Source organism: Tenrec ecaudatus, chromosome 8, assembly GCF_050624435.1.
Source record: "Tenrec ecaudatus isolate mTenEca1 chromosome 8, mTenEca1.hap1, whole genome shotgun sequence".
Lineage (NCBI taxonomy): Eukaryota > Metazoa > Chordata > Mammalia > Afrosoricida > Tenrecidae > Tenrec > Tenrec ecaudatus.
The window spans coordinates 132595271-132610953 of NC_134537.1; the positions used below are offsets into that span (position 1 = coordinate 132595271).

A 15683-nucleotide genomic window follows, 5' to 3' on the forward strand; every position below is an offset into this window, starting at 1 on the left:
TATTCTAGGCTATCTTCTTAAAGTTTTTAGAGCTAAAGTATGCACAAGGTTAATATTTGTTCCTAGCTATTTCTTAAATGAGAGCTGAAACTGTGGCTGTGAATATATATAAGAAAATACATATTAAAAAGATAGATCGTACAGTTATACCTCCAAGAATATTTTTGTTTTGTTTTTGTAAGTTGTGCATTTGTGTCTTCTCTCAATAGCTTCCTTCTTGAACATTTGATTGATTGATTTATGCATTTCCCATCCAGTTTTATGAAGTTGTGATGTGCTTTCAAAAAATTTTTTTCTCACATCTTCTTCTTCTCTTTCTACTACTACTACTTCTTCTCTTTCTACTTTCTACTCTTCCCTCTGCTTTGTGGTAGTGAGGGAGATAGGATGCTCTTGATCAGTTCCCTATTGGCCAATGGCCCTTTTTGAACAAGTCATAACATCTTGGCTTTCATTTTAAACTACCCTCTTTTCAGAAATAGGCTTATGTAAGACATTATGACGTCATGTGGTCTTCCCTCTCCTTTTGCTCTTTCTCACTGCTTTTTCCTCTGAAACCTCACATTAAAATCTTGTAACTCATGCTTTCCTGTCTTGGCATGTGATCTATGTACACTTCAGAGAAGCGCTCATCCACACTCAGGCCTTCATTTGCCAACCTGATGCATAGACAAGACTTGTATATGCAGCTTCTTCTAATCAGAAGATTCATTTGAAGGGCATCAAAGTGTTCCTAGAATAGTAGTATTAAAAGATAATGATCTTCATCATCAAATGTTAAAACATCTCATTGAATATCCTACTCTCTACTCAAAAATCCAACGCGTAATTCTTAAATAAACTACTTCTCCTACAGTATTATCTATTCACCCTGTTGATCAAGCCAAGTACCTTTCATGCCAATGGTCTATTTATTACTTCATTGAACACCACCAGATAAGCCACAAAGGAGGGGGTATAGACCAGACAACAACACAACCATTTAGAAGCGATGAATGTGGATGGTTGAATCAGGTTGTTCTTCTGGTATCTGGAGCCCTGGTGGCGTCATTGTTATATGTTGGGCTGCAGTTTTCAAGGTCAGTGGTTTAAAACCATCACAGATAAAGATGGTGCTTTCCACTCTGCTAGGAGCCCTCGTGGTGGTTACATGTCGGGCTGCGATCCACACAGTCAGCAGTTGGAAACCGCCAGCCACTCTGCATGAGAAAGATGGCACTTTCTCCTACTGTAAATAGTTACCGTCTCAGAACCCACAGGGCGGTCACTATGAGTCAGTGTGGACTCAATGGCAGGGAGTGAGTTCTACTCCCGTACAGTGTTAGAAGCTCCGAAACTCACAGGAGCGGTCCTGCCCGCCTCTGTCCGTTCACTATGAGGCAGGGGGTTGTTTTGTTTTGATTTGTTTTTGCGAGCCTGGTGTCTGAAATGGTGTGAAGGAAAGATAAATGGTGCAAAAAGTAGATTCTGAGTCTTGATATTTAGTTACATTACATTGAAAGCTACAGTGAGTATATGACATTTTAGCTGAAACCATCATGAAAAGAACATGTCATCCAGGCATAACCCAGGACAACATAATTCTAGAAAAAGGAACAGAATCTGCTAAAATTTTACCATGGAATGAATAAAAGGCCTAGCTTTTCTTGAGGTACTAAAATCCAGAGAGTGTAGTCAGAGATGGTGGAAGATGAAATGAGAGAGGTATCTGGAGTCAGGTCATTAAGCATTCCTAGTGGGCAGTGGTATTTTCTTTGAACTATTGGACTGCAGTCCTCATGGTCAACAGTTCAAAACCACCAGCTGGACTTTCTACTCTGGTAAACAGTTACTTACCGTCTTGGAAACCCACAGAGGGTCCCTTCCTATGAGTCAGCAATCATTCGATGGCAGCAGCTTTGATTTGGTTTTGGGGAATGCACTATGTTGCCACATACATGTTTCATTGATATTATTATCCGCTTACTGCCATTCAGTCAAAGCTGACTCATAAAGACCCCCTATGAGTTTCCAGAAATGTAATTGTTTGGAGGAATAGAAAGCCCACTTTCTCCCTTGGGTGCTGCTGGTGGTTTCGAACTGTGGACCATGTAGCTTGCAGCCCAATGAATAACCACGACATCACAAGAGCTCCTGTTAGTGCATTCAAATAGGGATTCTGAATATTGTGTGGAAAATGCATTGCAGCAGTTAGTAAAGCACCTGGCAAGACTCATTATGAGAATGAGGATGTAATCCAGCATGACACAGTGGATGACGCTTAATTTAGGGACAGAAAATGTGTATGGTGAAAGTTGCTATAAGCATATAAAGATAGGACTATATGCTAATAGAAGCATATTTATACTTCACTGTAAAGAACAGGTGTCATAGTGATTATGCGTTGGGCATCACTACTCACGGTCAGCAATTCGAAACCTCCAGCCGGCTTGGTAGGAGAAAGATGGAGCTTTCCACTCTAGTAAAGAGTTACAGTTTCAGAAACTCACAGGGGCCGTTCTCACCTGTCTTACAAGGTCTCTATGAGTTGGGATCCACTTGAGACAGGGAGCTTGGTAGTTTTTTTAATTTGTTAACGAAAAGGAAGCACAATTTTGTATTCTTGACGGAGCAACTTGTTAGTAGGCTCAAATGAGATGGGACAGGTTAGGCAAGAACTATTTTGAAGACAAAATTCATAAATTTAATTTTAGATATGTTGAGAATGATATCTTTACAAATCCAATCAGCGAGATCTTGTGAGGCATAATTTGAGCTGTATATACGTATTTGGGTCTTCAAGAGGCAACATATTTGAAAAGTTGGGAATGGTTGAAGGTATTCAGGAAGTAGTATAAGTAGACTCCAAGGAAATGTATTTATGAATCTAGGGAACTTAAATTTTTGTGGTTAGGTATCAGATAATTCAAGAAAGGTTGTTAATAATAGAGCCACCAAAGGAGGAAGAATTGCCAAAGAGCAAGGTTTAATAGAGTAACAGCAGTTTATAGAACACAGATGGGACACGGAGGAGCTCACCTCGAGTTCCAGTGGAGACATTGGTTCAGAAAGCATGAGTGTTGATAAACAACTGTGAAGTGAGGAAGAGAAGAGTGCAGATATAGATTTTTTAAAGTTGAGTTCTGAAGGAGAGCAAGGAAAAAAGGTTCAATGAGAATATACAGTTGAAGAGTTTTCTTTTTGCTTGTTAGTATTTTTAAATTGATGTTTGTGTGTATCTAGATACATATATATATATATATATATATATATATATTCATTGCACGGCTTTCACATGCAGATGAAGGGATTAAACGTACCATGACTCGGCTCAGACATGCCTTAGTCCTCACAGCTGTGACATCTGTGCTCTTTAACACTTTAAAGAGGTCATGTGCAGCAGATTTGCTCATGCAGTACACTGCTTGATTTCCTCACTGCTGCGTCCATGAAGGTTGATTGTGAATGCAAGCAAAATGAAATCCTTTATAACTTCACTTTTTCTTCATTTATCATGATATTGCCTAGTGATCCAGTTGGGAGGATTTTAAATTTTTATTCACTGAATTGAAATCCGTAGTGAAGGCTGCAGTATAGCACCAATGAAACACACAACTGTCCTCTAGTTCTTTGGTGCCTCCTTCCCCCCACCATCATGACCTCAGTTCTACTTTACAAATCGGATTAGACCAGAAAGTGCTACAGATAAGAGCCCACAACACAGGGATACCAGGATAGATAAACCCCCCAGGGCCAGCAATAAGAGTAGAGATACCAGGAGGATTAGGGGAGGGTGCGGGGAGAAAGCGGGAATCAATCACAAGGATCAGCCTATAACCCCCTGAGGGGCAGCAGATGAAGGAATGTGCTTGACACACTGGATGAATATATGGATTGTGAGAAGAGATGCAAGAGTCTCCAATAAAAGTATTTAATAAAAAAGTGTTTAATAAACATTCCTCCGATCCTGATGCTGTGTTGTTGATATCCTCCAGTTCCATGGCGTATTTGGTGAGAGTGTATGGGTTGAAGAAGCATAATGAAAGTCTTCAACCCTGAAGCATCCCTTTTCTAAATTTACTCCATGAAGTATTTCCTTCGTCTTCTCAAATAACTGCCCTTTGGTCCATGTACCAGATTCCCAGGAATATAATTACGCTCTGGAATTCTCTTTCTTTACAATGTTACCGTCATTTGTCGTGATGCACATAGTCCCTGTGTCATAGTGGTGTGCCTTTATATAGTCAACACAACACCAGTAAACTCCTTTCTATCCCTCTTTCCCTCTTGCCATATCCTCTTGTCCCTGAATTAAATTTATGTCAGTGAAACCTGCAATCATTCCTGAAGTATTGTCAACAAATGTTTACTTGTTTGTGATATTAGTGATATTGTTTAATAATTTACGCATTGTAATATCGGGTCACCGTTCTTTGGAATGGGCACAAATGTGGATCTCATTTAGTTAGTTGACCAGCTAACCGTCTTCCAAGTTTCTCGGCAAAGACCAGTGAATACTTTCAGTGCTTATTCAGTTCGGTGAAACATTTTAATCGATATTCCTTCGATTCTTGGAGCCTATCTTTTGCTCATGGTTTTAGTGCAATGCCAGTGGTTCTTGATCATATGCCTCTTCCTTATGTTGTAACAATTCTTCTTGACACAGTGACTGTGTATCTCCATCTGATTTTGATGCTTCCGGCAGTGTTCAACATTTCGCTCATGGACTTCATATCTTCTACATGAATATTTTATTTTCATATTTACCCTTAGAAAGTCCTTTGTTCAGCTTAAACAAACGTAATATATTTTACATCTGTCAGTAGGTTGTTTTTAAATTTTGTTTTCTGTATATATGAGTTTTATGATTATGTTTCATCCTGTGGGAAATGTTTCATCTAATGGGAAATGATGTTTTCTCTTATAAATACTTCTGGAGACTTCAAGTTCTCTGGGCTAGTTTAAGTTTTTTCATTGTAGTATAAATATGGATGATCAGTTTGTTTTTGTTTTTAGTTTTGGATATACTGAAGTTCAGGGAAAGGATTTCTGACAAAATATAAATTTTTCACTGACATTATTGTTGAAATCCCATTTGTGGGATTATTTTACTCTAAAATACTTCCATGTAAGTAAAGTTTCCAGTTTCTTCTGAAGCATTCCGCTAAATTACAGTGTATTTCTCCTGATAATATAACTAAAGTAATGCAGTGGAATTCATGTTAATTTTTATATTGAGTAAAATACCAGTTTGAGTAAATTTTCAAGCTTACAAATATGCTGAGTAATAAGACAATTAACATAGATGATTTTAATATGTTCGGTTGACATGCACCATGTTGACATATTATCATTTTGGCATACATACAAGTAATTATGTTGGCATGTTATCAGGCATGCCCAGTCCCTGGAAAGCATCCCATGCTTAGTAACGCAGAGGGTCAGTGAGAGGAACACTCTCAGGGAGAGGGACAGACACAGTGGTTAAACCGTGGGCTCAAATATAACACTTGTGAGAGTCGTGAAAGACCAGCCAGTTTCTCATTCTTCAGATGTAAATTTGCCGTGTCAAAACTGACTCTATGGCACTTACCAACAAAGTAGCATTTTTAATTTTGTCTTTTAAAGTTTGCCTTAAAAGCCAATTATGGTAACACCTGTTAAAGCCAGAAATTGTGTAAGACAGAAATCTTTTAGAGCAGCCAAGCTCAGATATTTTCCACTAACTAAACTGAGCAAGAGAAATGGGGCAGGACAGCATCCTATCAAAGCCTGCGCACTTGTTCAGCCAGATGAACACGGCCGTCTCATGAAGCTATCGTTCCCAAAGATGTATATATTTTATGGGTAGTATTGATTTATCCAAATATTATTTTAACATGATTATAGAAGTAATTGGTCATCAATTAATAATCTTCCGGACATGCTACATAGCATATTAACCCTAAAATTGTGCAAAATTTTGCTCACTTGTGTTGTGTTAACAGGTTTATGCAGGCAAAGACCTGGAGGAGCAGTTGAGGTCTGTGTCCAGCGTGGATGAACTCATGACAGTACTCTACCCAGAATACTGGAGAACGTTCACGTGCCAGCTGAGAAAAGGCGGCTGGCAGCGTACTAACGAGCAGCCCACCGTCAACACCAGGGGGGAAGAGAAGATAAAGTTTGCGGCAGCGCATTATAATGCAGAGATCTTGAAAAGTAAGTTCCCTTTTATATCCAGCCAGCCAGATTTGGTATCCCTGTCCTTTAATTGCAGCAGATGTGCCCCAGATTATACCTTTAGGGTCACTCGGACCGGAACTAAGAATTGATTTAAATACAGTATTTTATTATTTTACTTTCATGTTAAGATGAATTCTTGAAACAGAAAGATGCTAACATGCAATCTGTCAACACGCTTTAAATGTATTTTTTTTAATGAAGCTAATTAGCTGCTTAATATTTTCAAGGTAGATATGGTTTGTACCCTATTTCAGTTAAAAATGCAAACATTTGATTCTTACAGACTGGTCATACATAGATTTTTTTATGATTTGTATTTAGAAATGGTTCATTTCTCTCAAAACAAACAGAAATCACCTTTCAAATGCTACTTATTATATTAATGCTTCAAAGACAGCTAACTCGAGAGGTGGGCTTTGGTAAAAGTGCTGAGCTGTCTAACAGAAAACCCCACACTAAGGCCAAACCAAAGAACAGGTTCACTGCCCCTTCGTAAGGACTGTATAGGACGGGGTGGAACTGCTTCTGTGCGTTTCCAAGACTCTAACTCTGTACAGGAGTAGAAAGCCCCATCTTTCTCCTTCAAGGCAGCTGGTGGTTTCAAACGGCTGACCTTGCAGCTTGCAGCCCAATCAGTAACCAGTATGCCACCAGAGCTCATAAGATATGAAATGACAGAGAATGATTTATGGCCGAATCTTAAAAAAAATTAACGTCCTTCAGATAGTAGAAAGTAATCGCTACCTATCCCTTTAAAGGTTTAGGCAATAATATGTATTTTGCAAATGAAACAACAAATTGGCTCGCGGTTGAATTACCAATAGTTTGTCTCCTTTCACCCCAAATTTCTATTTTACAAAAAATACGGCAAAATAAACTAGAACAGATTATTTTTAGTGCTGCCTTTACCAAGTTCACAGTGGTATAAGTAAACCACTTTCTCATTAGAAAAAATAACTCAGAGAATACAGAAAAAAGTTCAGGATACAAGTCCCAGTGATCAAAAATATCCTCGTACTTTATGCAGCTTCCACCAGGACTTCACCCAAGCTGCCAACTAGCTGTCTGAAAATGATATTTGAATGGAGTCCAAAACCATAGCCATCTTCTCATTTACATCTCTCGCTTGGAAAGGAAAATGAAAGCATCCTGTTTACTCTCGCGTTGAGACCACAAAAATAGCACACACTAGAACGAATGAGCTTGACTCAATCTCAGCAGGTCTTGTAAGCATCCATCTATTAAATTTTCTTAAGTAAGGAAACCCAAACATAACTGCTGTGGATTATTGGTGTAATTTTCAGAAAGCGCACTCCTAATTTAGCTGATTACATGGCTGTAAAATGAATTTTGGTTAGCAAATACCCTTAGCCTCTGGTTAAATATTGTGTCATATGCTCAGCCACAGAGAAAATTTGGTTCCTGCCAACTCGCTATTTCAAGTTACATAGTTTACTTACATCTTGACGTCTAAGATCAAATGTGAATGACTCCAACTGCTGTGGGCTTTTTTCCGTTTGGTGGCTTCTCTATAACTTATGGACTCCCCTGTGACCCGACAGGTATTGATAATGAGTGGAGAAAGACTCAATGCATGCCACGTGAGGTGTGTATAGATGTGGGGAAGGAGTTTGGAGCAGCAACAAACACCTTCTTTAAACCTCCATGTGTGTCCGTCTACAGATGTGGGGGCTGCTGCAACAGTGAGGGGCTACAGTGCATGAACACCAGCACAAGTTACCTCAGCAAGACGGTAGGTACTGCTCAGCCCCAGCCGGAGAGCCCTCGCAATGGGAACTCCAACTCGGGAACTAATGGGCTCAACGAGCCCTGTAAGTGAATTAGCTCAAAGCAGGCTTTCTTATATTTCCCTTCGGGAATGAAGTACCTTTTTCCAGATTTAATGTTTTTCAGTGATAAAGTATTACAAAGAAGTAACTGATGATGTACAAACTCTGTTCATTTGGTGGTATGAAGGCCAACTAAGGAAAATCCTGTAGCATTAATATTGATAACAAAAAATGTTATTTTTATAAGTAGCTTTAAACCCCAGAAACTCTTCTGATTATCAAGATGTAGAACGTATTTAAAAAAATAAAACCCATTTCCATCGAGTCCCTTCCACCCCCTCATCAGCCTAGAGGACAGAATAGGAAACACAGTGCACGTGGGCACCCTAGGAAGAAGCCGTGTATTGTTCACGTCAGCTATTACATGGAAACGTTTCCTAGTGCCGTTTTAGAGAGCAAAAGAAAAATATAAATATTTCTAAATCAAACCTCAAGTACTTGGAGTAACTTGTAAAACTCATCGAGATATTAGGCTTTTACCACTAAGAACTTCTCTGGAGAGTTGGGCTTAGATCCGGGCTTCTCGCACCGAGTGCACAGACCTGCAGTAGAGGCATTGTGTGTCCGAGAGGCTGGCTCTGGGAGGCTTGGTTTATGTCTAGATGACAACTGTGGGAGTGTTGTTTGACAGGGTGGGGCCACTGCCAGTCCAGTTCTAAGAGCAGGACGAAAGCTGGTTTCTCCCCAGAGACAAAGCTGTCGCTGCTCCCATGGCTTCTGTAAGCATTTTGACAATCTAAGTCATATACGTGGCATGGCTCCGCTGGGATCTGTGTTTGGGTTTTAGTGTGAAAAAGTTAAATGACTTGAAAAATAGTCTCTTATATTTGATTTGTACTTTATAGGCATGACATCAAATTAACATTGTAAATTAAGACATCCCAATATCTAGAATACATAGTTTGTAGATTGTAATTTCATAGAACTGTTAGGTGAATCTGCATGGTTTGTAATAAGAACAATGGTTCTTTATATAAGATTCATGTAGCTAAGCATTAAGATCACTCTCAATGGTGACATAGTTGAAAACTTCCATCAGTTTTACTCTGATGATAATATAATATCTGAGTTAGGAGATCTTTCTAAAATTATAAAATTCAAACTGCCTTTCTCTTTCTACTCTGGCTCACATACCTGATGAAGGAACAAAGCAGTATTTCAACTACTAAGAAAAGATGAAACAAAAAGTGAAATATAAACTTGAATTTTGTAACAATTAGGCAAGCTATTGGGAGAGTTGATAAGTTGTTGAATAATAACAGGAGTATCTTATGGGTAAGCCCCCAACTAATTCACATTAAAAACAGTTTAAAATGTATGAGATGATGTTTTCAGACCATGTATCATTTCTATTGAAACACGGTCTCGTGTATACTCATAAATCACCTATTTTCTATTTATTAAAAGTACAAGAAAATAATATAGTGTTAATTCTAACATGTGTTAGCAAAGGTAGGCTTATGATTCTAAATATACTAATGCATTTATAAAGTTTATTAAATATCTGACTGTGGAAAATGTGCTAACATTTCAGTGCCTGACACATTATAAATTAACAAATAATTGACGTGTTTAGACATGAGAGTGTTTCTGGATTAATTTTTGTTCCTGGATTTATATCACACAATTATTTATTTCCTAAGAAAGTATGATTTTATATTTTACAGTAGTTTGAATACAGCAGTACTAACTTTATTCTGTGTTACATCTTTATCTTACAACAACTTTGCTGTGAACATGCTTTGTGTGTGTGTGTTGGAACTGCGCACTATTCTCCAGCTCACAGCTTCTTGGAGAGCAGTGCTCCTACCCGTCCAATGTTCTCCAAGTGCACCAGTCATCTGAAGAATATATCAGTCAATCAATCAATCAATCATTAAAAGCACTGAAGAAAAAAAAAGAATATATCAAAATCTGTCTGGTGGTGGTGGTGGTGGTATTTTATATTTCTCAGTTTTGTTTTGATTAACTTGGAGAGAATTAATTTTATAATAATAATTCTGATAAATAATTGATCAAATTGATTGATAAATCAATAAAACAGCATTGTGTTACATTGATGCATCATTTTCCTGCAGAGTAGTTTACTCTTGTCACCTTTGGAATGAAAAATTTGAACATAATTGGCATCATGGAACAAGCACCTTCGGTTTTTTCTCAAGATACTTTCATCTGACTCCACACATTCTCTTTGGGTTTCCTCATCCTTTGACTTGACTTCCCTCAGATAAAAGCCAATCTGCACCCCACTGGAGTTATAATGTACCACTTTCCCCATAAATAATACACATTTGAAAACCACTTTTCTGCAGTGTCCTTTGTTTGGATATCTGTTGCCTTCATGCATCCAGTTGCTCGTGGCAAGTTATTTTTCATCTCTATACCAAAAAAGGAATACTTTTGAAGAATTTTATATATGAAATATCTCTAGAATTTATCTGGTATTTTTAGCACTACTCTTCCCTCTGGCCTAGACGCCTTTCATTTTTCACTTAAGTCTGTAAAGCAACCTAAACACTGCCATCGTTCATGCTTTTCTCAATCCATTTTCCATATTTTAAAGCCAGTGATTTCCCCCTAATTGATAAATCATACTATGTTACTGCTAATTACTTTTCTATAAGAAGATGCTATCAATTTGCGCTAACATTCAGCTAGTATACTTACAAACTGGCCTTTTCTAATTGGGTTGTTCAGGTCAGCCTGTGTTCTGATTATCAGTGGAAATGTTCTAAGTTTTTTAATATCTTTAATAGAAAAATTTGCACTACTATTTTATCAGTGTCCCGTGAAGCGGTGGCTTGCATATTTCTGTGTTACTGGACACTATGCCAGTAGCATTTAAAATACCCTTAAGGTCATCCGAAGTAAATAGCTTTCAGAGGAGCTTCCAGACTCAAAAGGGACCAAGAAGAAAGAACAGTCTGCCCTCTGAGGACTTAGTCACTGAAAGCACCATGAACAGCAAAACCAACATTGACACATATCGTGCTGGAAAGGGGCCCCTCAGGTTCGGAAGTGCTCTCAATAGGCCTGGGGAAAGTTGCCGTGACGACGGGGATAGAGGAAAGCTTTCACGACCTTCATTTGCTGATGTAGCATGTCTCAAAATGAGAAGAAACAGCGGGCAAACATCCATTGGTAATGATAGCATGGAATGTATGAAATACGAATTTAGGAAAATTTGAAATCACCAAAAATGATATTTATCCTAGGCATTAAACTGAAGCCAAGTTCACTATCATAGAGTGGATTCCAAATTGTAGTAACCTTATAAAGCAAAACCAAACTCGCTGCCTTAGTGTATCTGACTCACCGTGACCCTCTAAGACAGGGTAGAACTGGGTTTCTGAAACTGTCATTATGGAGTGAAAACCATTGTTTTGCTCCTGTAGAGAGGTTGGTGGTTCCAAACTGCTGACCTTGCAGTTAGCAACCCAATGCATAACCAGTACACCACCAGGACTATAGTAACCCCATATAGATAAGAACAAAACCAAAAAACTCCCTCACTCCTATCAAGTTGATGCTAACTGATAGCAACCCTCTAAGTCAGAGTAAAACTATTCATTTGGTCTTCCAATGCTATAACCGTGACAGGAGCAGAACGCCTCATCTACCTTCCGCAGAGTGGCTGGTAGGTTCAAATGACCGATCTGTGGCTAGCCCGGTGTGTTAGCCGATTTTCTACCAGGGCGCCTATCGAAGATATTAGTAAACTGAGATGGACTGGTATTGACTAGTTTGAGTCAGACAATCATACATGTTGGAATGCAAAACCCAAAAGAAATGGTATCCCATCCTCCATGAAAACAACAGCCCAAGATCTGTCCTGAAGTGCAGTGCTGTGTGTGGTAAAGAATATCTGTATGCCGACAAGGAAAACCAGCTTATACGATTGGTAATCAAATTTACACATGAATCACTAAAACTAATAATGAAAAAATCAAAGATGCTGTCAACTCTTTCACTCTGAAATTGTCGAACATGTTATCAAGATGCATCGATGACTATTGACGATGGGAAGATAAAGTTGTAAATAAAGAAGAAGAAACATTAGTTAGAAAATATGGCTTCTGTGATCAAATAAAGCTGGATATTACATGACAGGATTGTGCAAAACCAAGAACTTCTTCATTGTAAGGACCTTTTCTTAGCAACATAAGCAGCAACTATGAACTTGGACAATACCAGATGGAATACATAGATATCAAATTGAATATCTATGTGATGAGACAATGAGGAAACTTAATGTCAGGTAAATCAAAACCAGGTTGCAAGTTCAAATTGAAGCTGAACAAATCAGAACAAGTCCATGAAAGCCAAAATACGACCTTGCATGCGTTTAAATTTAAGGAGTGTCTCAAGCACCGATTTGACTCATTGATTTGACTAATGACTGAGGAGCAGGTGAGCTGTGGGATGACATCAACAGCATGATACATAGAAGGCAGCAAAAGGTCATTAAAAAGATAAGAAGGAAAGAAAAGATAAAAGCAGATGTCAGGAAAGAACCTGAAATGTTCTCTTGATCGTGAATTAGCTGTTGTGGTTCGATTTGGTGTCAACTAAAACGGATGAAAGAATAGGGGTGGAGTCCAAACTCTCAATCAGGTCACAGCCTAATGATAGCCCCTTGCTTGGAGGTGCCATCTTTTAATGAGAAGAACGCTGAACCTCTTTCTCTCTTCCCCTCCTTTTTATTCTCCCTCTCTCTATCCCTCCCTCCCTCCCACCCTTCCCTGTCCTGCTTGCTTGGAATCTGTGTCTGCCTCCCAGGGCACCCCATGTGGGCTGCTCACTCTGGGATCTGTCCACGGCCTGCTGCACTCCCATAGGCCTTAGATTCTCCAGACTCTGCATCCAGCAGCCTATCATCTCAGAGCCCCCTCTTCACTTTTCTGCTTCATCAGCACCTGCACGCATCTGAAGAGGGGGCTCTGGTGAACATCAGACCTATAAACTTGAGTTAGACTAGACTGTTATGCCTTTTGCTCTAAAATTACTTATTGATATAAAGTTATTTCTTCTACATGCGTGAGTGTCACTGGTTTTGATTCTCTAGAAAACCCAGCCTGACAGAGTAACTAAAGCAAATGGAAGAAATCATGAAGTAAAGGAATTGATCAGAACATTTCAAAGGACAGCTTGAGAAGACAAAAGTAACTTATTCTATTGAAATGAGCAAAAATCTGGAGATACAAAGCCAAAAAGGAAGACTACAGCAAACCTCAAGATGAAAGAATAGAAGAAAATGTAAGCCTTGAGTTTCCATGCTAAAACATTCATTCTGTAACAAAAATATTGAACGCTGCAGCAAGCATCAAAGGAATATGGAAGGGATACACAGTCATGGTAGCAAAATAGACCGACCACCAGTATGATGAGCTGATCATATTGAAGTTAGAAGTCCAGTATACACTGAAATCCATAAACACACACACATACACACACACGGCTGCTTGTATTGACAGAATACCAACCGAGATGTGTCTACAAGCTAAAGAAACTGGCAGCACTCTCACATCTATGCCAAAAAATATGGAAGACAACTCCCTGGGAAGCCAACTAGAAGACATCTGTTTGGTGTCTATCTTAGAAAAAAGTGACTCAACAGAATGTGGAAATTATCTAACAATATCATAAATATCACCAACTCAAACTCACGGACACTGAGTTGATTCAAATTCATGGTGATGCTATTAAAACAAACCGGAACTCACTGCCATCAAGTCCATTCTCTTGGGCATGCTGAGACTTTCTACCCGTGTAAAAAGTGATCTTACGCACAGAGTAAAACCAGCCGCCTCTGTGAGATGCTGAGATTGCCACTCTTCCCAGGAGCAGAAAGTATCATCCTTTTTCTGTGGATGGGCTGGTGTGTTCGGGATCCCCTATGGAACCCGCGGTACTCCAGTGGAAGACAGTTTGTGCTGAAGACAGTCTTCAAATGTTTGCAGGAGTACGTCAGCATGGGACTGCCAGAAGAACAAGCTAGATTCAGAAGAGGACATGAAATGAGGGATACCAATGTTAATGTCCAATGGATCTGAGCTGAAAGCAGAGAAAACTAGAAAGTTGTTTACTGTTGTTTTATTGTCTATGCAAGGGCATTGTACAGTGTGGATCAGAGCAAACAATGATAGCTGAGCACCATGAGAATGCCACGATATTTCCTTTTTTCCAGGTAGAGCCTATACGTGGAACTAAAGGGTGTCATGTGAACAGATGGAAGAAATATCGCATCATTTAAAATCTAGAATTATGTGTTTCAGGGTTTTATCCTTTCACGATATTTAATCATTTTGTATGCTGAGCACATAATTGGAGAAGCTGTCCTGTCTGAGGAACCCAGCATCAGCTTTGGAGCATGGCTTATTAACAACCTGCGTACAATATACAGACAACACAAACTTGCTAGCCAAATGCAGAGGAGATTGGAAGTACTTGCTGATGAGAATCAATGACTACCGCGGGCCCTATGGATTGCAACTCGAAACAAAAATTCTCATAACTGGACCAGTGAAAATTGTGATAGAGAAAAGATTGAAGTCAAGAAATTCATTTGGCTCGGATTTGCAGTCACGGCTCACAGAAGTAGCAGGCAAGCCATCAATGGACAGACAACATCGTGCATTTCTGTACTAGACCTCATTGAGACTTTGAAGAGCAAGGATGTCACTTTGAGGACTCAGGTGCACCTGGCCCAAGCCATGGTATATTCACTTACGTCATGTGCATGTGAAAAGTGACTGAGGAACACAGCAGAAGATTTGGTGCATTTGAATTATGACGTTGGCTAAGAATCGAAAGAAATGTGGACTTCCAGAGAACAAGCAAATCTGTTTTGCAAGAAGTAAAACCACAATGCTCCTTAGAAACAAGGATGGGGGAACCTCATCTCGGGAACTTTGGGTATGCTATCAGCAGAGACCGGAACCTAGAAAAGGATATCATACATGATAAAATGGAGAATCAGCAAAAAAAGAATACTCTTGACAAGGGGAATTTACAGCAAAATTCCTTCGCATGGCTTACGGGTTCCACCATGATCTAGCCTCTACAAATGTCTAATCTTCACAAATACTCTTTTCCACGAGTGGGTACACTCTTTAGGGCTTCGGTTGTCAGTATCTCTTACCTCCAAGTCATTACAGGGCTGCTTTTTGTGTGTATGAAATACCTCGTTACTCCCTGTCCACTTATTTCCACTTGTTTTCTTAATTGTTGCTTATACTTAGGTATAAAAGTCCTTTGATGTCATCCTGTTCTCTGACTCCTTTGAAGGAGAAATGGAAAGGGAAAGAAAGCTATTGTCATTGACTCACCGAGACCCCAGCTAAGGTTTCAGAGGCTGTAAGTCCTTGGAGGAGCAGATCGCTCACTGCCATCAAGTCATTTCTGACGCACAGCAACTCTCCAAGACAGGAAAGGGCCCCTGTGGGTTCCTGGGAGTGCCAGTCTTGGCCAGGGAAGAAAGTCTCCCCTTCCTCTTGTAGAGTCTGTGGTTTCAAAGTGGTGACCTTGGGATTAGCAGCCCAATGTGAGGGCCTCAACTTTTCTCCTGCAGAGCTGCAGGGGGGCAGGTTGTTGAACCCCTACCCTGGCAGCCTTTATTTCCCATTCTGG

General features: G+C 39.4%; 1 protein-coding gene across 1 annotated transcript in view; it reads left to right on the top strand.

The window, feature by feature from the left end:
* Nucleotides 1–15683, top strand: part of VEGFC (vascular endothelial growth factor C) — a 104870-nt gene that overhangs the window by 60422 nt on the left and 28765 nt on the right. The window contains exons 2-3 of the mRNA XM_075556858.1: nt 5967–6180; nt 7767–7957. Of these exons, the coding sequence (XP_075412973.1) occupies nt 5967–6180; nt 7767–7957 (405 nt within the window). The remainder of the gene's footprint in view (nt 1–5966; nt 6181–7766; nt 7958–15683) is intronic.